The 22,584-nt window shown below is 36.8% G+C and overlaps 1 protein-coding gene across 1 annotated transcript in view; it reads right to left on the bottom strand.

Annotated features, from left to right (window-relative positions):
- Nucleotides 1-5,355: 5,355 nt before the first annotated feature.
- The window catches only part of PIGK (phosphatidylinositol glycan anchor biosynthesis class K), a 136,895-nt gene continuing 119,666 nt past the window's right edge, over nucleotides 5,356-22,584 (bottom strand). Inside the window, exon 11 of the mRNA NM_001077880.1 lies at nucleotides 5,356-5,717. Coding sequence (NP_001071348.1) covers nucleotides 5,601-5,717 — 117 coding nt within the window. The 3' untranslated portion in view covers nucleotides 5,356-5,600. The remainder of the gene's footprint in view (nucleotides 5,718-22,584) is intronic.

Genomic DNA, 22,584 nt, shown 5'->3' with positions numbered 1-22,584 from the left:
CACTGTGATGGAGGAATAAAGAGGAATTCAGACGGAGGTATTATCTGGACATTAGAACCTGGGGTGAGGCTAGACTGTCCAGTAATCATGCTAAAGATATGTTCCAACAGAGTGGATAAGCTACAGACAGAGAAGATAGCAAAAAACTAAGGCTTGTAGACTTATGGATTGTAGCCATTCTGACTGGCGTGAAATGGTACCTCATAGTGGTTTTGATTTGCATTTCTCTGATAATGAGTGATGTTGAGCATCTTTTCATGTGTTTGTTAGCCATCTGTATGTCTTTTTTGGAGAAATGTCTATTTAGTTCTTTGGCCCATTTTTTGATTGGGTCATTTATTTTTCTGGAGTTGAGCTGTAGGAGTTGCTTGTGTATTTTTGAGATTAGTTGTTTGTCCATTGCTTCATTTGCTATTATTTTCTCCCATTCTGAAGGCTGCCTTTTCACCTTGCTAATAGTTTCCTTTGTCGTGCAGAAGCTTTTAAGTTTAATTAGGTCCCATTTATTTTTGCTTTTATTTCCAGTATTGTGGGAGGTGGGTCATAGAGGATCCTGCTGTGATGTATGTCGGAGAGGGTGTGGAGAAAGGGGAACTCTTTTACACTGTTGGTGGGAATGCAAACTAGTACAGCCACTATGGAGAACAGTGTGGAGATTCCTTAAAAAACTGGAAATAGAACTGCCTTATGATCCAGCAATCCCACTGCTGGGCATACACACTGAGGAAACCAGAAGGGAAAGAGACACGTGTACCCCAATGTTCATTGCAGCACTGTTTATAATAGCCAGGACATGGAAGCAACCTAGATGTCCACCAGCAGATGAATGGATAAGAAAGCTGTGGCACATATACACAATGGAGTATTACTCAGCCATTAAAAAGAATACATTTGAATCAGTTCTAATGAGATGGATGAAACTGGAACCTATTATACAGAGTGAAGTAAGCCAGAAAGAAAAACACCAATTCAGTATACTAACGCATATATATGGAATTTAGAAAGATGGTAACAATAACCCTGTGTACGAGACAGCAAAAGAGACACTGATGTATAGATCAGTCTTATGGACTCTGTGGGAGAGGGAGAAGGTGGGAAGATTTGGGAGAATGGCATTGAAACATGTATAATATCATGTATGAAACGAGTCGCCAGTCCAGGTTCGATGCACGATACTGGATGCTTGGGGCTGGTGCACTGGGATGACCCAGAGGGAGGGTATAGGGAGGGAGGAGGGAGGAGGGTTCAGGATGGGGAACACAGGTATACCTGTTGCGGATTCATTTTGATATTTGGCAAAACTAATACAATATTGTAAAGTTTAAAAGTAAAATAAAATTAAAAACAAACAAACAAACAAAAAAAACTAAGGCTGAGGGAAGATGGAGAAAAGCCTCAACCTCTCTAAAATGGGGGGGGGGGGTAGTGAAAAGGCAAGCAAAAGAGCCTGTGGGCTGAAATTGTTCAATAGCATTGAAAGTGAAAAGAACTGTTACCTCAAGATGACATCTGCTGAAAACCGAAGTGAACAGGACAGCCCAGAACACCAAGGCTAATGGAGGTTTAAAGAATGATACCTGGCCCGAGTAGAGGTTGAAAATAAGAGCAAGGTAGAGCCCTGCACAGCAAAGAGCAAAATGCTGAATTTCTCATGTATGCCAGGTATTGTACAAGGGGCTTTACATTTATGATCATATTAAATGACCCCTAAGAAAATGATCTACATTGTTCTGGCCAGCTGTCCCTGAGATCCTAGCACAGGCAGAGCTGGCACTTCCATTATCAGTAGAGGGTCACATCACATGAGCTGCACCCAGTAAACGCTGACTGGGTGTATACCTCAGGTGAATGTGAAAGCCCTCTGAGGTCTCTGCGGCTGCAAGCAGCACAAGTGAAACAAAAATGACAGTGACCACCTTTCCAAGTTTAGGGTAAATTAATTTTTAATAATGGGTTTCTTGATCACACCTTCATGTATATCAATCCCATTAAAGGGTGTACTCAGTTAAACTGCATCAAATGTTTTACAGCACACGTTCAGAACAGTAGAAAAGGGAAAAAAGACACTGGCTCGGGTGTATCGTCCCAAGTGGCACTGGTGGTAAAGAACTCGCCTGCCAATGCAGGAGACGTAAGAGATGCGGGCTCAGTTCCTGGGTAGGAAATAGCACCCACTCTGGTATTCTTGCCTCGAGAATTCCATGGACAGGGGAGCCTGGTGGTCTCCAGAGTCAAACACGATTGAAGCAACTTAGCACATATTGTCTATGAACTGAACTTTCATATTTATGTAGCAGGTACACATGTAGGTATATGCACTCAGGCAGGAAATGTGACAATGAAGTAATGGAGCTGATTCCATAAAGTAAATTGGAGACTGATCTCCTTTTATTGTTATACCTTGTGGTATGTTTATAAAATATTTCTTTCATAAGCTAAAACAGTATCTGCTATAGATGAATTTAATTTTGGTAAACTCAATGAAAACAATTTTCTATGCTAATGTAACATTTATTGTGAAGATTCCAGAAACACACAAGTCAAAATTTCAAATTATGATTCCCACAGTAACAGTAACTCTGCTGTACAACATACATAATGGAAGAAGTGATATCAACATATACCATGGTGGAAAATACTCAGTAAGCAGAAACAAGCTGAGTTATGCTTGTTGTGGGAATCATCATTTTCAACTAGCTTAGGATATATAAAAATGGAAACTATAAATGAATGAATGATTTTTTGTACTTAATTCCAATTTTTCTTGATCCAATTTAATCAGCTTTGCATCCAAACTACATTTCTCCTTCATAAACTGCAAATGAATGTCTTTCATAATTTTAAAATCCACATCATTTGGTTTCGTTTTCTCATGCAGGCTGCCTTTGAACAGCATCATTATATCCTGTCCCTCCCCAAAAAGGTCAGGACATGTCTGCTGGGATCCATTTATCTATAGTATCCTTGTCCCCCTGAAGGGCACTGTAGGGGAGGAGAGAAAAAATACCAAAGAGAACAGGAATAACACTGAGTAGCTTAGAAAGGTAAATAAGTACAACAGAAAAGGGGACCCTGGCACCATTAACCTCCCCCTTGGTATCTTCCTAACCAGATATATGAAAAATAACACCACCAAATATTTACAGTTTCCAAAGGGTTTAGTCATATCATTAGCTCATCTGATCCTCACTACAACACTATGAGAAAGGCAAAAGGAAAACACCTTTCAGCTGCTCAGTTCTTTGTGACTCAAGGAGAATATGTTTAAGGATGTGCTTTTATGTTATCATTTAAAGTCTGGGCCATTTAATTACACTTATGATATTACCCACTTAACATATACAGAGGATTTACTTATTATTGAAGGCTGAATATGCTTTATGTAAAAAGATTATGGTTATGAGCTAAGCATTTAACATATTTCAAGCTTTTTGCTTTAACTGTATTCTGACAATTCAATAATGAAACAGAAAGAAATAACTGCCCTTTGAAATTTATCTGTAATATAATTAATCTTGTATATTATATCCAGTATTACTTTTCCCAGTTTGGTTTCAACTAAGAAGGGCACCTTCTTCAATCTCTGAAGAGGAATCCTTTTCCTTTCCAGCAGTCTTTACCATCAGGATATGTTTCATTATATTCAAACTAAATTACTTTGGCTCAAGAACAATTATATTTCCTTTACTAATCTAAGTAGCTTACCCCTTCCAACCATAGTGTCCATGACCTTGTGTAAGTGTTTAGAGGATGACACAGTCAACCTTTGTCTCACAGGACTATTAAAATCCAGCTATTTGAATTTAAGTTTGCTTTTCCTCCTTTCTATGTACAAAAAGATGCTTTTCCATATAATCAGATAAAATTTTTCCTTCTTCACTTACCTAATACACCAATAAAAAGATCAATTAAAATGAAGATTCAGAGCTTGAAAAAAGCTTCAATACCATTTGTTCTAACCTGAGCGATAACACAGTTAATCCTTTGCCTGTGAAAAGAATGATCATTTTGCATATAATTAAAAGGTAATATTTTAAGTGCTACGAGGAAAACAGAGTCTAAGGAATATTAACTTTAAGAGGTCTTATTGTAGAAGAAGAGTTGTCTTCTGAATGTTTCCTATAATTACAAAACATATCTTCATAGTGATTTTAAGATTAACACAAAGTTTCTGGATAAAACAGATAAAACACAAAAATGTATCCCAGGGTCACAAATAATCAACTTTCAGGATATCTTTCTCCCCCTCATACGTGAAGAAACAATATCTGGGTCTGACAGCAAAGCACAATCTCAATACCATTTCCAGTTATGAGACAGATAGAAGATGGCCGGCAAGATGAAAGTCTGTCACGGGGATATGAGCTCTTGCATCTCATCAGAGACCAGACAAGAGGTTTACTGTCTTACATGATGCATCAGTCACACACAAGGACATGGCCACAAGCACAAATTTTTCCTGCAGTCTGTCCACTTTATGGGACTGTCCAGAAAAAGTGCAGACCCAGCCAGGGGGCAGCCAGTGAAAAAGCAGTATCTTTGTCAGTGAGGAAACTGAAGAGGTGATCAATTCTAAAGGATCACAGAATGCTTAGAAACGAAAAATGATGGGATTTGTTTCTCTTGAGCAGTCAATATGTGACATTTCCAAAGATCTTAAATTTTCCAGATAAACTGACAGTAAATAAAGCCCTGGAGACTGTCAGTACCAGATTAAAAACCTAATTTTTCATATTTATTTACAATTTTAGCTGTAGAATTCCAGGAATAGCTGATAAATAAAATATTAACACATGAAAGTGTTAGTCACTTGGTCATGTCTGACCCTTAGCAAACCCATGAACTATAGCCCGTCAGACTCCTCTGTCCATGGAATGCTCCAGGCAGGAATGCTGGAGTGAGTTGCCATTCCCTTCTCCAGGGGATCTTCCTGACCCAGGGATTGAACCTGGGTCTCCTGCATGAGAGTAGATTCTTTACCATCTGAGCTACCAGGGAAGTCCATATTAACACATCAAAGAATGAACCAAAAGAAAATTTGTGGAACAAAGTAGTCTAATTATAGAAGAATATTAAATAAATTTCTGTACATTCATAAAATGGATGGTACACAGCCATTCATAATGTGTCCTTGAAGAATGTCCAAGGAGAGGCAAAGGGTTGACAACATACTGCAAAGTGACAACTGACAAAACATTCTATATGATGTCTATTTTGGAAAAAAATATAAAAAAGACTAGGAGAATATACATAAAAATAGAGAATTTAATGTCTTCACATTTTTTTCTTTTCCAAATGAAAGGGGATTAAACAAAGGGAAATTCTTATTTTCACAAAGAGTCAGTGAGAATATTGTGACCTCTTTATCCCAATATTTTAATAACACACAAAATGAAAAACTGAAATATATTTAATACCATTTAGCGCTTGCATTAACAATAATTTTTCTTTAAGTTATAAAACCAATAGTTCATTCAAATTTACAGTTTGCTTATACTTTCTGCCAAGTCACACAAGAACAATACATTTTTGAAAATATATTGACATGAACTTATATTCAGTGTTGTAGCCTTTCATGCAGTCTTCATACATCACCACATTTAGAAAATGAACTTCATATGCTTGATTCCGTAAGTTTTGAAGAAAACCATGATAATGAGTGCCCACAATCCCAGAATAAAACCCCCAGGAGGATGCCAATCCTTCAACTTTGGTTTCTGCAAAACAAGAATGACATTATAAATTTAACAATTGATAAAGACTGATAGAAAATAGGTAATTCACAGAGTGTGCATTTAAGGGGTAGTAATGTAGATTAAATTAAATGTATTGTTAGCCTTCCCTGTCCGCAGGTTCCACACATACAAACATGTCCTGTATGTTTCTTTGTCCAGCATAGAAAGGCAGGTAAGTCTTCCCATTTACTTGTCATTTCACCAGCTGCGTTATGATCCTGACTGTGACTACTGTCTCTTTATGAGTTATATTAATACTTCCCGGATTATGAGCCAAGATTGTGCAGATAGTTATGAGAATCCTATTCTAGGATGGATTAAAGTGAAAAACTGTAATCTGAAATTTGCTTTAGTCACCATATAAACAAGATTCCAGAAAGGTTTTCAGTGGTTTCCACATCTTATATTTTGTTTTTTCCTCTACATAACCAGGACACGTAATGCTCTTCACCCAATCTTCAAATTATCACATGGAAAAATAAAAAAGAAAGGAAAGAAAGAAGGAAGGAAGAGAGGGAAGGAGGGAAAGAGGAAAGGAGTGTAAAAATTAACACAAGTCAAATCTACCAGCAATCAGTAAGGACCATGCCATTAATTCACTGCCATGATTCTTATAAATTTATGTTTATTATACATGCTTTAAAATATCTAATAATTACCTAATGAATTCAAGATTATAAACTCACTGAAAATATTCTAAAGGACATTTTGATAGAAAGAAATTCTATTTTCTTTTAATTTTATAAATGGAGAAGTTATTTATGCAAATGCCTGATTTCCAATTAGGTGATCCTTTTCATTTTTTTTTTTTTTACAAAGGAAGTGAATTACTATATTGAATTTGTAGTTATCAAAACTTTAAAAAACCAAATTTTGATAAAGTAACATGTAATTTTTAAATTAAAATGTTATAGATAATAATTTCAAAGTCATGCTGAGAATAAATAACACTTCAAGAAATTTGCAACAACTGTAATGTGATATAAAAAAATCAATGATTTCTTTTTTCCTTTTTGATGAGAACTCTTAGAATTTACTCTACAAATTCCATATATAACATAAAGCAGTGTTAATTACATTAATCCTATTGCACATAACACATCTAGTACTTTTTTTAAATTAATTTATCTTAATTACAGGATAATTACTTTACAAAACTGTGATGGTTTTTGTCATACATCAACATGTATGATAAGCTCAGTGGTTCTCAAACCACTTCAGATGGTTTGTAAGCTCTTGGAACATTGTGCAACACTGAAAAATCTTAATTTAATTTCAGTAGAAAATCTACAGTAATTAATATAAAACATAGTTATAATAAAGGTAGGTATATAAGTATCATAAGCATGTGACATGAAAAAACAAGTGAGTGAACTAAATAAACATGATTAACTGCTGCTCAGTTTTTGTTCTGTTTATTCTCTAATAGTCAAACATTGGTAACTCTTGCCAAATGGATGAACAAGTTTAAGATAAAAAATTATTTTTCCACAACTGGGAAATGATTATCTAGTAAAGAGCTATTAACTCAAAAAAAAAATTCATTATTAGTGGAAACACACCTTCATACAGTAGTCAGAAGACGCTCCCTGAGAATCCACTTTAAAGAGTATTGACTTGGTTGAGGAGATATGATTCATTTTCCCCAGTAACTAGGAGTCTGATTTATATAGTATTTGAAAATACACACACACACACACACACACACACACACACACACACACACAGGTTACTAGGTTATTACTTTTAAAAAGTTAAATAAATAGTCAAAATCTGGCATTAAACTATGCACTGTAGAAGAACAGGTTATAATATAGACAACTGTTCTATAAACTAATTTAATGAATTTCAGTGCTAAATGTTCAATAGATGTGAACCTTCAAGAGTCCAAGAGCACCTAAAACTTTCAGGTGGTGTTTAAATCAAGTCATGTAAGAAAATGCTGAACATCATTTAGGCACTATGATTCATTATAGATTACTGAAATAAATAATCAAGTAGTTAACAGCAAATCTTACTTCTGCACCTATAGGAATTCTAGTTACTTTTCAATGAGATGGATTGCCCGAAGTTGTGATTTTACCATTACATCTTAAACTCAGAAGCCAGAAACAGTTGCCAGAGATAAGACAACTTAGGTTCCCAGGTGGCACTCGTGGTAAACAGCCTGCCTGCCAATGCAAGAGACATAAGAGATTCGGGTTCGATCCCTGGGCTGGGAAGATTCCCTGGAGAAGGGAATGGCAACCCACTCCAGTGTTCTTGAAGAATCCCAGGGACAGAGGAGCCTGGTGGGCTACAGTCCATGGGTTGCAAAGAATCGGACATGACTGAAGTGATTCAGCACGCAACTTGTTTAGAAGTAACTAGCATTTCTCCAAAGATTGGTCCTGATAGTTATTTCAATCTGTTATTTTAAAAACTGTTTCAGAGAATTCCGGAGGCACTGCTTCCTGATCCTTCAACTAAATATGTCCTACATTTAGACCACTGATGCCCAGGAGAGGACAAGAGGTGAAAGCAAAGTGCTAGAACTGTGGTTTGCCAATGGCAAACTCTGAAGGCAAGAATGGAGGACCAAGAAATGTATGTTATTACTCCAGAAGTATTATGGAATGGTATATGTATTCACATTACAACACTGTACAAGCTAACAAAAGTAGCAAATCTCAGCCTTTCAAAACTACTATTTGCAGTTGCTCTATTTTTTATTGTATATTCATTACATATATTTGACTAACAAAAAATGGAAAATGAATTATTAATTAAATACAGTTTGGACTCTTAGCTTAGCATGACATCTATGAAGAATCCTGCTTGTGCAGCTGCTCCCATCTTCTCAGGAAAGGCACATAAAAAGGCACAGAAAGAGACAACAGCACTCTCTACTAAAATTAACTTAACCTCTGATGAGAAACCTCAGATAATTTCACTATCTGTAAGTCTGGAAACCAGGTCTAGAAACAAATTAATGGTGGCCCAGTTTTCTGAATAGTACACAGGATCCAAAAGATTGCTATGCTCTGTGAAATACATAATTCTGTTAGCTGAGAAAGGGATTTTAACTCTCTCCCTTTTTCTGCCTGCTGTTTAAGAGAAACAGTGTTGCCATAGAAGGTGACTTTATGAGGCAGCCAGAGTAGTGCAACTCTTACCCAACCAATTAATGGCATACTTCATTCTACATCTATTTAAATATAATTCCCAGTAAAGAGCATATCAGAAGGTAGCAGGCAATGGCAATGGTTTACTGCATCCAAGAAGGCTCAACATCCAAACAAACATCTCTGCAAAGAAGGGAAAATACAGGAAAAATCCTTTCGATAGTATATGTTAAGAAACAATGTCTTTCCCACACACTTCATCTTTTTAAAGTGTCCAAAACCCAGGCACACCCAGCACGGCAGCACATGACCCTAGTTTAGTTTACCAAAACCACATCTGATGACTGGCCACCAGTCACTGGGAATTGTTGAACAACTATTCTTCAGATACAGATCCGAAAGGATCCAAATCTAAGTAGATGGTGATTAACATCCACACGCTCTGCTAGAGATGCAGACAGCATTCTAAGAAAAAGGCAAAAACCAAGGTGAGGTCCATGAGTAAAAACACTCCAACATATGAAGAAGAAATTTCCCGAAGACACAAAGAACATATCTCTGAATAGATTTCATAAAGAACAAAAGAATAACTTTAGAAAAATTTTATTTAACATGGATTTGAATAAAAATGCACAATAAGCCAAAACCAAATGAATAGCATAAAGATAAAATAATACAAGATGCAGGGACAAAAGGTTGAGGTAAAAAGGGAGCTGGAAGATAGTGTCCTAAGCACCTCTCTGAGTCCTTTATTCACCGAATTGTGGTAGACTAATCACAGGGAAAAAAAAGGTCCTGATCCCCCATACTTCCTTCCCTGTGTCCATACACTTTGAATATATTGCTTTATGGCAGTTCTCATCAAGAGGTATACTCTATGTCCTTCTTCCATAAATCAGTTGGCCTTGTGACTTCTTTTTGCCAACAGAAAGGAACATAAGCAACAGTGTCCTAATTCCATGCTAGCCTCAAGAGGCTTTCTTTGCCTGCTTCTGCTCTCTCTTAGAATACCACCATGAGAAACAAACCTAGGCAAGGCTTCTGGAGGTAAAAAAGACATCAGATGGAGACGAACTCAAGTTCTCCAGTCAGCAACCAGCCATCTCCCAGATGCAGAATTGCCTAACCAAGACATGGTTGACCAGAGACTCATGAAGGTGCCCAGCTAAGAATACAACTGCTTAGCTAAACTCAGCCTGAATCACTACCCTGGAGACTTAAAAGTCAAAGAAATAGTTGAAGTTTTAAGCCACTAACTTTTGGCTTATTATTCATCAAAAGCTATGAAATACACCTACTGAGATGACCATTAATATAGAAGGAAAAATCCTGATCCTTTATTATAAGAAAATAAAGTTCTCATCTACATACTTTTCAAGTTTCTGCAACAATGGTATATATAAAACCAGCATGAAGGGTGGCTAATCAGCTCCTTGTGGATCATGAATTTGGTCGAGGTGAGGGAGGTCTGTCAAGATAATCCCCTGATGCATTCTAGAACAAGAAATTCAGCCCCATTTCACTCACCTGAGCTAAATTTCACTAAGGACTGCAGCAAACACCTGTTTCCCCTGAACAACATGTATAGCAGACTGTGTAGAGGTCATGCTACAGTGTCTTCTAAAGGTAAAGTTTGTGTATGTTCTGTGCCCCGTACCCTCACTTTAAGGGAGCGGCAGTTATGCTCACTTTTAGCTCTTTCTTGTAGTCTTCCTGGGAAGAGATTGACTCCACTTGTCACCATGCTGGGAACTGCTCCCAAGGAAATAAAGTGAGGCAATCTAGAGACTAACTCACCTCACTTCTCTCTAACCTTCCTCATCCCAACTACTTGAGCTACTCTAGCTCAAGTCTTGTTCCTTTCCTTTTCAAGTTAGTCAGCAATTCATATTCATTGGATATTGCCCCCACCCAACCCTCTGCTAGAAAAATGTTCGTTTCTCCCAGAATCTTGATGTATCTTACACATGGTAAATCTGCAAAGCAACTAATTTAATCTAGGATAATTAACGGAGAAGGCAGTGGCACCCCACTCCAGTACTCTTGCCTGGAAAATCCCACGGATGGAGGAGCCTTGGTGGGCTGCAGTCCATGGGGTCGCTGAGTCAGACATGACCTCGACTTCACTTTCACTTTTCACTTTCACGCACTGGAGAGGGAAATGGCAACCCACTCCAGTGTTCTTGCCTGAAGAATCCCAGGGATGGCGGAGCCTTGTGGGCTGCCGTCTGTGGGGTCGCACAGAGTCGGACACGACTGAAGCGACTTAGCAGCAGCAGGATAATTAAAGATGATTTGTTTTTAACTATAATTTTGCTTCCAACAGAAAACTGACCACTGTTCTACCTTAACCATAATTTTAGTTTTTTTCTGACACAAAAACCTACTATTAATATTGTTAATTAATATCACTATGGAATTTTCAGCCAATCCAGATGTCAGTTCAAGGAAGAAATAATTTTCATATTTTCAGATTTTACAATTAGGTATCAACAAACTATATAAAATCAACTCTTAGAATTACTGAGAACAACGAGTTCAGATCTGAGATAAATATAAAAAAATACCCTTCCAATGTGCCAGTAAAAATGAGTTGGAAAATAGAAACAAATTTCATCCACAACAGCACTAAAAAACATAAAATATCTGGGAATATCCACAGCATGAGGATAAAAATCTCATTTTTTAATGTCATTTTATAAATTTACAAAATCTCATTTTATAAATTCATCTCATATGGTAAAAATCTATATTACTGTATAGAGGAGTAAACAGTCCTGAATATCAAAGAGGATATGATAAAGCTAATCTATAATATTTTTCTGATACAAAATAGAAAAGATCAACGAAACAGAATAGAAAGTAGTCAATCAGCTCAGTATCCAACAATTTGGATATTATATTGGATATTATAAAAGAACTATAACAAATCAACGAGCAAGGAAATATTCTTACTGGTCCTCTAACAATGGGTTAACATCTGGAAAAGAAATTTTCCAGAAAAGAAAAACAAAGAAGTTTTGTTTCTAAACCAAAACTACAAACCAAAATATACTTCAAATGATTAAGAATTAGATGTAAACTTATGACATGTAAAAAAAACAATGTTTTTAACTACTTTTGTAAAGTGGCACCCAGGGGTCCATCATAATGGTAGCTATGTTAACAGTACCAGTGGAGAGCAGTTACAAAGGATTTCATTGTGAAGAGCACGAGTCAAAGGGCCTGCAAGCTAAGGGGACTGTCAGTGGGTGGCTATTCAGGAAGGACTTCTTGGATGAGCTGGCCCTTGATCAAGGTGTCATATGTTAGTTGATGGACAGGAGGAGATAACACCCAAGCAGTGACACATGGAACAAAATCATGGTGATGGTAAAAGCCAGGCACTGGGAAGAGTGATGCCCCAGCCATACTACACTAGCAGGGGGAAGGTGACAGACAGAAAGAGATTTGCATCTGCTTTGTTCAATGCCAAACCCACAGGACTCTGGCACTTAGAAAATCCTGATGAAAGAAAGAATGCAGTTTGAGAGTAGCAAGCATTAGGGCCAGGAGGGTCACTCTTTGAATAACCAGTTGCATTCTGGGATCTGAAACAATGCAATGCCTCTGAGAGCTTAGCCAGCAACCACCCACAGGTGAATATGGTAAAAAGAGACAAAATGTCAGACAATCTGCAGGGTAAAGGGATTTATAAGTTTAAAAGCAATAAATGGAAATAAAAAGGTGGAGAGATTTTTAAAAGAACCTTTTGAAAAATCGGTATTTTATGAAGTGTATAAATCAAACTAAGAGGCAAATAAATGAGAAAACATGACAGAAAGGGGGATAAATTCAGTACTTTGAGATCTGCCAAAAATAAGTAAGAAAAGACACATGGATTTATGAACAAATGTTTTGGGAAATGAAAATTTTCACAATAATTACAAATAGCTAATAAAAACCTGAAAAATATAATTTTTGATCATAAAAGTAAGTTAAAATAACATGTTAATTATTTCTTCCTTGTTTCAAAACTGAATTAGTAAATGTTAATAAGGATGGTCAACTTTTCAGGGAAAGTAATCAATTTACATGTTCAGAAGTCTTTAAAATGTTCATAATTTTTCATTCCTAGAATCTGTTGCACTCCTAGCTAGGCTCTACAGTAAGGAATTCAGAAATGCTGACAAAGGTTTACACAAAGATTTTCTTCTTAACTGTTATTTACAAAATAAAAATGGGAAACTATATAGATAATATGAGAAATACTGCACATCAACATAATTAGTCATCAAGAATGTTCTCAATTTTAATGATTTGGAAAGATGCTTGAACTGTAATAAGAAAATAAAAGTAAAATGCAAACTGAGTATGAAATATGATCTTATAACAATATTCAAAAAAAGGAAACTGAAGTCTGAATATGGTTTCTGTGAGAGAAATAGGATTAGAGGTACTTTCAAACTTTTCTCTACACTTATCTATACTTTTGAAAATATATTTTCTACAATGGATAGGTATTTTTTAAATTATTTTTATGGGGGAAAGAGGAATGCAGAGGAAAAACTTTTAATGAAAGAGTCCACCTAGAAAAATCTTTCTATATTCATTTTTTACAAATTTAGAAGATGTTCTACAATAATACCATTTAGTACATGATATCCTACTTTGAGAAAAAATAACATGAATAGCATGACAGCAACATAATAAAATAAAGTGTTTTTTCAGTATGTATTTAATGATATTCCCAGAGAATAACAATATTGGTATTTTTAAAATAACTATAGGTAATATTTTAGGCATTCTACAATGATTTTACTTACAATCAAATGAGAGATTGGTATAATTATTGCATTTTGTAGTACAGCTGCATTTGAGGTAAGTTCACATTAAAGTATAGCTTGTAATTTCATTTGTGTCCATATTAGAGCTTCTTATAAAATGACTAATTTTATGTAGTTAAGCTACACTACTGCTATTAAATACACTTTTTTTGTAACTTTCACAATAATAGCTATAATACAGAGGTGAAAAGCATATATAAAACATTCCAATGTGTCATGAGCAAACACTTAAAAGCTTAAGGGCTACCTATTATTGAAATGCCTAATATTTCAAATTAAAAAGATAGGTAGCTTAGCAACACTACATTGCCAATTGTGAACAGTGTTCAGTCTCCTCTTTCATGTTTCTAGGAGAACATTAACCACAGAACTTCAAACAGTTAACAGAGAACAGAACTAAGTATTAAAATTATGTAAAAAGAAAAAATCGAGGATTTAAAAAATTATACATGTTTACTAGAAAACAAATAGAAAATTTACAATGTTTCAATAAGATTTTTTCCTTAAAATATAATGAGCATATCAGATCAGTTAAATTATATTTTAAGGAAAGAAAAAAACAATCCACTAAGGTCGCAAATAATTTAGCTATTTGTTTTCAACCGTTTAATTAGTTGTAGTTTGTTAGTATTTCCAGTCTATCAACATCCTCTGTATAAAGTATGATTTGTAATCTTCAAATTATACTTGTAGTATATATCAAATTGTGGTCAGCAGAATTCTAAGAGAGCCCCCAAGATTCCCTCTCCCTGGTGTGCATATGCTGTATAATCACTTCCCTTTGAGTGTGGACCAGGACTTATGAATATAAGACTGGATATCATTCCTTTGCTAGGTTACATTATATAACAAAGACAAGGGGATTATGAAGATGTTATTAAGGTCCCTAATCAGTGACTTTCAACTAGTCAAAAAGGAGATTATCCTGGAGTGAGAGACTGACCTAATTAGGTGAGCCCTTTGAAAGAGGGTCTAGATATCAGGGACCTAAGTCAAGAGAGAGAGACAAGTTCAGTTCAGTTCAGTTCATTCGCTTATTCGTGTCTGACTCTTTGCAACCCCATGAACCACAGCACGCCAGGCCTCCCTATCCATCATCAACTCCCAGAGTCCACCCAAACCCATGTCCATTGGGTCGGTGATGCCATCCAACCATCTTATCCTCTGTTGTCCCCTTCTCCTGCCTTCAATCTTTCCCAGCATCAGGGTTTTTTCAAATGAGTCAGCTCTTTGCATCAGGTGGCGAAAGTATTGGAATTTCAGCTTCAACATCAGTCTTTCCAATAAACATTCAGGATTGATTTCCTTTAGGATGGACTGGTTGGATCTCTCTTGCAGTCAGAACACCACAGTTTGAAAGCATCAATTCTTCGGCGCTCAGCTTTATAGTCCAACTCTCTCTTTATAGTCCAACTCTCACACCCACACATGACTACTGGAAAAACCATAGCTTTGACTAGACGGACCTTTGTTGACAAAGTAATGTCTCTGCTTTTTAATATGCTATCTAGGTTGGTCATAACTTTCCTTCCAAGGAGTAAGCATCTTTTAATTTCATGGCTGCAATCACCATCTGCAGTGATTTGGAGCCCCCAAAAATAAAGTCAGCCACTGTATCCACTGTTTCCCCATCTATTTGCCATGAAGTGATGGGACCAGATGACATGATCTTCATTTTCTGAATGTTGAGCTTTAAGCCAACTTTTTCACTCTCCACTTTCACTTTCATCAAGAGGCTCTTTACTTCTTCTTCACTTTCTGCCATAAGGGTGGTGTCATCTGCATATCTGAGGTTATTGATATTTCTCCCGGCACTCTTGATTCCAGTTTGTGCTTATTCCAGCCCAGCATTTCTCATGATGTACTCTGTGTATAAGTTAAATAAGCAGGGTGGCAATATACAGCCTTGGCGTACTTCTTTTCCTATTTGGAACCACTCTGTTGTTCCATGTCCAGTTCTAACTGTTGCTTCCTGACCTGCATACAGGTTTCTCAAGAGGCAGGTCAGGTGGTCTGGCATTCCCATCTCTTTCAGAATGTTCCACAGTTTATTCTGATCCACACAGACAAAGGCTTTGGCATAGTCATTAAAGCAGAAATAGATGTTTTTCTGGAACTCTCTTGCTTTTTCCATGATCCAGCAGATGTTGGCAATTTGATCTCTGGTTCCTCTGCCTTTTCTAAAACCAGCTTGAACATCTGGAAGTTCATGGTGCACGTACTGCTGAAGCCTGGCTTAGAGAATTTTGAGCATTACTTTACTAGCATGTGAGATGAGTGCAATTGTGCAGTAGTTTGAGCATTCTTTGGCATTGCCTTTCTTTGGGATTGGAATGAAAACTGACCTTTTCCAGTCCTATAGCCACTGCTGATCTGGATCTGCCTGCTGCTACTGCTAAGTCACTTCAGTTGTGTCTGACTCTGTGTGACCCCATAGACGGCAGCCCACCAGGCTGCCCCGTCCCTGGGATTCTCCAGGAAAGAACACTGGAGTGGGTTGCCATTTCCTTCTCCAGTACATGAAAGTGAAAAGTGAAAGTGAAGTCGCTCAGTCGTGTCCGACTCTCAGAGGCCCCGTGGACTGCAGCCTACCAGGCTCCTCCATCCATGCGATTTTCCAGGCAAGAGTACTGGAGTGGGGTACCATTGCCTTCTCCGCTAAAACAACTTAAAAGCAATCCCTAAAGGAATCAAATTGATCCTAGAACAAAATCCAACACTCATTACATGAATAAAACAAAAATCCAAAATGTAACAGCCAGCAACAGCAACAACAAAATTAAAACAGCTAGCATCCAATCTTTTAAAAGGGCATGGGAAGGAGGAAAATATCACCCAAAGCCAGGAGAAAAATTAATCAGTTGAAATAGACCCATATATGAAAAAGGTGATGTATTTAGTAGACAGGGCTCTTAAGACAGCTATTATAAATTGTATGTAAAGAAAAACATGATCATATGAGAGAAGAGAATATATAAATAGGATCTATTATAGGAGTTCTAGAGATGAAAAATATATATAAGATGAAAGCTACATTGGATGAAATTAAGAGTAGATTAGACACTTTAGCAGAGAACTATTAAGATAGCAACAGAAGTTACTCAAATGAAGCACAGAAAGAAAAAGAGCAGGGAAAAGAATACACAGAGCCTAAGTTATGCCTATCGTGGCATAATATTAAGCAGGAACACATTCATGCAATTGGAGTCCTAAATAGGGAGAGACAAAAATATGTTAAACAAATAATGACTGAAATTTTTTTTCAAATTTCATAAAAACTATAAACCACCAAATCCACAGAGCCCAACACCAAGAAACACAGAGAAAGCCACACAAAGGAACATCATAATCAAAATTCGCCCATGTGTCACAACTACTAAAGCCTGCACACTCTAGAGCCCACGTGCCACAACTTCTGAACCCCTGCACCCACAGCCTACGTTCTGCAAGAGAAGCCATCACAGTGAGAAACTTGGGCACCACAACTAGAGAAAGCCCAAGCGCAGTACTGAAGACCCAGTACAGCCAAAAGTAAACAGATACATAAAATTTTTTTAAAAAGAAAAGAAAAACAATGATAGCAAGAACACCTTAAAAGCAGTCATGTAAAAAGAGATTTGTTCTTACAGAGAGGGGTTTAACAAACTACAGCAGATGAGTTAGTCACATGATTACACAAATAAAGTTTTATGAGAACACAGCCATGCTCATTCATTTATATATTGTCTATTGCTGCTTTCGCATTACACCAAAGTTCAGTAGTTGCAACAAAGATCAGATACCTAAACTATTTAGGATCTGGTCCTTTAAGAAAAAGTATACTGACTCCTGCTACAGTGGAACAAAGATAAGCATAATTGAAGATGTGCTGTCAGCAACCATGGAATCCAGAAGACAATGGAAAGGCATCTTTAAAGTACTGAAAGAAAATAACTGTTACCTAGATTCTAGGGAAAATGTGCCAAGTGAAAAAAGTCTTTCGAGGATGAACATGAAATAAAATTTCAGTAAAACAAAAGCTTTGAGAATTCAACAGACATTTACTGCAGCAGACCTATACACAGCAATATACAAAGTGGTATACCGAATACCTATACTACAAGGTATACCTACAGCAGACCTATAATACAAGCAATGTTAAGAGAAGTTCTTCAGGCAGAATGAAAATTATACCAGAGGGAAATACAGACTTCCACAAAAGAAAGAGGAGAGATCACGGGTATACCTGTGGCGGATTCATTTCGATGTTGGGCAAAACTAATACAATATTGTAAAGTTTAAAAATAAAATAAAATTAAAAAAAATGGTAAACTGGTAAACAAATGTATAAAAATATTTTCTTCATTTAAAAATTTCCTTAAAAGATAATCGACTGTTTAAAGTAAAAATGATAATATATTGTGTGGCTCATAAAGATGTAGAATCAAAACATATACAACAATAGCTCAAAGAATGGAAGGGAGAAACTGAGAACATATCATTATAAAGTTCTTACACTATATATAAAATAATATACTATTTAAAGTTCATGTTTAGTCACTCAGTCGTGTCCGGCTCTTTGCGACCCCATGGACTGTACACCACCAGGCTCCTCTGTCTATGGGATTTCTCCAGGCAAGAATACTGGAGTGGGTTGCCATTTCCTTCTCCAGGGGATCTTTCCGAGTCAGGAATAAAACTGGGGTCTCCTGCACTGCAGACAGATTCTTTTACAGCTGAGCTACCAGGGAAGCCTTTGTAAAAAGACTACCAGGGAAGTCAACTATTTAAAGTAAACTGTATTAAATTAAAGATGCATATTATAAATCCTAGACTAACAACACTAATAAAGTGGATTCACTTAATAAACCAAAAGTGGAGTTAAAATGGCATCCTACAAACTCAACAGAAAACAGAAAAAGAAAAGGAACTGAAAACAGATGGGGCAAATATAAAACAAACAGCAATACAGCAGATCTAAATCCAACCAGATTTAAATGCCATTTAACTACTGATAATTACATTAAGTGAAAGGATCTTAATAGTAGTAGTAGTGTTAGTCGCTCAGTCCTGTCCAACTCTTTGTGACCAAATGGACTATAGCCTGCCAGGCTCCTCTGCCCATAAAATTCTCCAGGCAAGAATACTGGAGTGGGATGCCATTCTCCTCCCCAGGGGATCTTTCTGACCCACGGATCGAACTCAGGTCTGCACCATTGCAGGCAAATTATTGACCATCTGAGCTACAAACGATCTTAGTATTCTAATTAAAAGGCAGAGATTGTCAAGTTGAATAAAAACATAAAACTCGATGATATTCTACCTATAAGAAACCTACTTCATATTCAAAACACAGATAAGTTAAAAGTGAAATGAAAATCTGTTTTTCTAAATGGAAAAAGAAACCTGGGCAGGCCATATTAGCGTCAGAACAAAGTAGAATTCAGAACAGCAGTCCCCAACCTTTTTGGCACCAGGTCCTGGTTTTGTGGAAGACAATCTTTCCACAGACCTGGGGTGGGGGATGGTTTCAGGATGATTCAAGCACATTAGCTTTATTGTGTACTTTATTTCTGATCTAATGCTGTCACTAATTCGACAGGAGGTACTGGTCCACAGCCCAGAGGATGGGGACCCCTGCTTTAGAACATCGAATATTACAGGGATTAAAAAAAGAACTTCTCATACTAATACGGAGAAGGCAATGGCACCCCACTCCAGTACTCCTGCAGGGAAAATCCCATGGATGGAGGAACCTGGAAGGCTGCAGTCCATGGGGTGGCTGAGAGTCGGACACGCCTGAGCGACCTCACTTTGACTTTTCACTTTCATGCATTGGAGAAGGAAATGGCAACCCTCTCTAGTGTTCTTGACTGGAGAATCCCAGGGACAGGGGAGCCTGGTGGGCTGCCGTCTATGGGGTCACACAGAGTCGGAAACGACTGAAGTGACTTAGCAGCAGCAGCATACTAATACAGGGATTGATTCACCAAAAAGGTACCAATGCTAAATGCTTTATGTACTTAAAGTTTCAAAAACACATATCAAAAACTGATAGAACTGAAAGGAAAAATTGTAACTGTGTATTTCAGCACAATCTCAGAATTAATTAGTAAAAAAAAAAATCAGTAAGAATATGGAAAATCTGAATATTATCAACCAATTTGATGTAGTTGATATATTTATTTCACTTTACCCAGTGATACTAGAATGCAAATGCTGTATTAGTGCATGTGGACATTCACCATGATGAACCAATTTCTGGTCTCTAACACAAGTCTCAATTTTTTAAGGGCTGATGTCACAGAATATTCCAGAAAGTGGAATTAAACTAGAAATCAGTAACAGAAGAGAGAACTTGGAAAAGTCTTCAAATACTTAGAAATTAAACAATATATTTCTAAGTAACCCAAGAAGAAATTACAAAGGATATTAGAAAATATTTTTAATTTAATGAAAATATATTTGTCAACTGAAAAGAATGCAAAGCTGAAAACCTTAAGTTTTATTCGGCAGACTTACTGAAGACTTGTGTCCAGGATACAGCCTCTCAGATAGCTCTGAGGGCCTGCTGCAAAGAGGTAAGTGACAAGTCAGGATATACAGGAGTTTCTGTGAGGGGCAAGAAAAAAAAGAAAAAAAAAAAAAAAAAACCCAGGTATCCAACATCAAACGGTTACTGCTAACTATATTTTAAAAACCAGACATCTCAAGTTAATGAATTTATCACTTTTCTATGTATGGGAAGATGCAAGAGTCTGGACTTATTGAAACTGTTCACTTGATTTGCATCTTAGCAATCTACTGCCAGTATTCCAATTTTCTCCATTCTGAGCTCCGTACCCTCAGGGTGCATTGTCAGGGGTGGCTGCAGTTGCTGATGGCTTGATGGTGGGCAGCCTGTTTACTGAAATGGCAGGTGACACTCTTTATTCATACACTTCAAAATGTATGGGATGTACATAAATCATCCTTATAGAGATATGTATAGTTTTATACAACTGTATTAGAAAAGAAGAAATATTTGAAATCAGTAATTTATGAAAAAGATTCCACCTGAAGAAATTTGAAAAAAAAAGAGCAAATGAAACACAAACTAAGCACAAAAAAGAAAATTAAAAAGTCAAATTCAATAAAAGACAAAACAAAAAGGTGGGGGGGGGGAGGAATATCACCAACCAAAAACTGCTTCTTTTAAGTTCAATAAAATTGATAAACTTCTTAAAAAACTGGTTTAAAGAAAAAAAGAAGAGAGAATATCACTACAGATTATACAGACATTCAAAAGATAGTAAGAGGATACTAAAATAATTTTATGGCAATAAATTTGACAAGCTATGCCTTGACAGATACAAATTACCATCTTATCAAATTTTAAGCCAGAGAATTAAAAGACACATAACTTCTGTAGAGTCCACAAAAATTTCCACATCCCTAACTGATATGGAAAGAAGAAATCAAGAAAGAGGAAAGGGATTTCCAGTCAGCTTGTAAAATAAGAGATCTGTGTTGATAAGAATGCTTTAGAGAAGAACCCAGAATAGTCAAGCAGAAACTGCAAATAATAATGGTTAACACTTAAATATTTACTATACACCATGCATTAAAGAATTTTAAATGTATCAGTGCATTGCCTTCAAGGTAGATAATATAATCTACCCTGCTTAACAGATGAGGAAAATTAACAATTGTTACAAAACTACCACCACTACCCATAATCATGATTATCATTTATGGAGTACTGACCAAAAGGTCCACTCCTTTATAAGACCTTCACATATATTATCTTATTTAATCCTTACAACAGCACTGTGACACAATTATATAATTAGTACCTTATTTCAAACATGACAAAACTATATTGAGTAACTTGACTAGTCACAAGCTAGAAACTTTAGTAAGTGGTTTTGCTAGGCCTGAAACATGGTGAGTTTGATTTCAAAGTCAGTGCTCTTAACCATTACATAATACTCCTAAATTGCAGAATTACTCTGGGAATAGGTCAAGACTTCTCCTCCAGGCAACTCCTTACCTCATGAATATTATGGGGCAACAAAATAAGCTTTCCTTGAAAAGTAAGCTATGACAAACCTAGAAAGGGAGTTAAAAAAACAGAGACCACCTTGCTAACTAAGGTCAGTATAGTCAAAGCTAGGGTTTTTCCGGTGGTCAGGTGTGGATGTCACAGTTGGACCACAAAGAAGGCTGAGCACCGAAGAATGGATGCTTTTGAACTGTGGTGCTGGAGAAGACTCTTGAGAGTCTCTTGGACTGCAAGGAGAACAAACCAGTCAATCCTAAAGGAAATCAACCCTAAATATTTATTGGAAGAACTAATGCTGAAGCTGAAACTCCAAATTTGGCCACGCAAGGTGAAGAGTCTACTCACTAGAAAAGACCCTGACACTGGGAAAGATTAAAGACAAAAGGAGAAGGGGGAGGCAGAGGATGAGATGGTTGGATAGCATCTCCGACTCAACGGACATGAATTTGAGCAAACTCCAGGAGATAGTGGAGGACACAGGAACCTGGCAGGCTGCAGTCCATGGGGTCATACGACTCAAAACAACAAAATAAGCACAAGACTAATGAGCTATAGAGCACATATTGAAGATAGCTGGCGTTAGGATTCAGGGGTAGAAGTGGGGAAGAAAGGTTGTTTTAATAGCAAGAGAAGAGCCTAACACAAGAGAAGACTCTACACATGGACATCACCAGACAGTCAACACTGAAATCAGATTGATTATATTCTTTGCAGCCAAAGATGGAGAAGCTCTATACAGTCAGCAAAAACAAGACCGGGAGCTGACTGTGGCTCAGATCATGAACTCCTTATTGCCAAATTCAGACTTAAATTGAAGAAAGTAGGGAAAACCACTGGACCATTCAGGTATGACCTAAATCAAATCCCTTTTGATAACACAGTGGAAGTGAGAAATA

This window comes from Bos taurus, chromosome 3, assembly GCF_002263795.3.
Source record: "Bos taurus isolate L1 Dominette 01449 registration number 42190680 breed Hereford chromosome 3, ARS-UCD2.0, whole genome shotgun sequence".
NCBI classification, from domain to species: Eukaryota; Metazoa; Chordata; class Mammalia; order Artiodactyla; family Bovidae; genus Bos; species Bos taurus.
The sequence above is the reverse complement of the archived record's forward strand: the minus strand, read 5'-3'. Positions and strand labels throughout refer to the sequence as shown.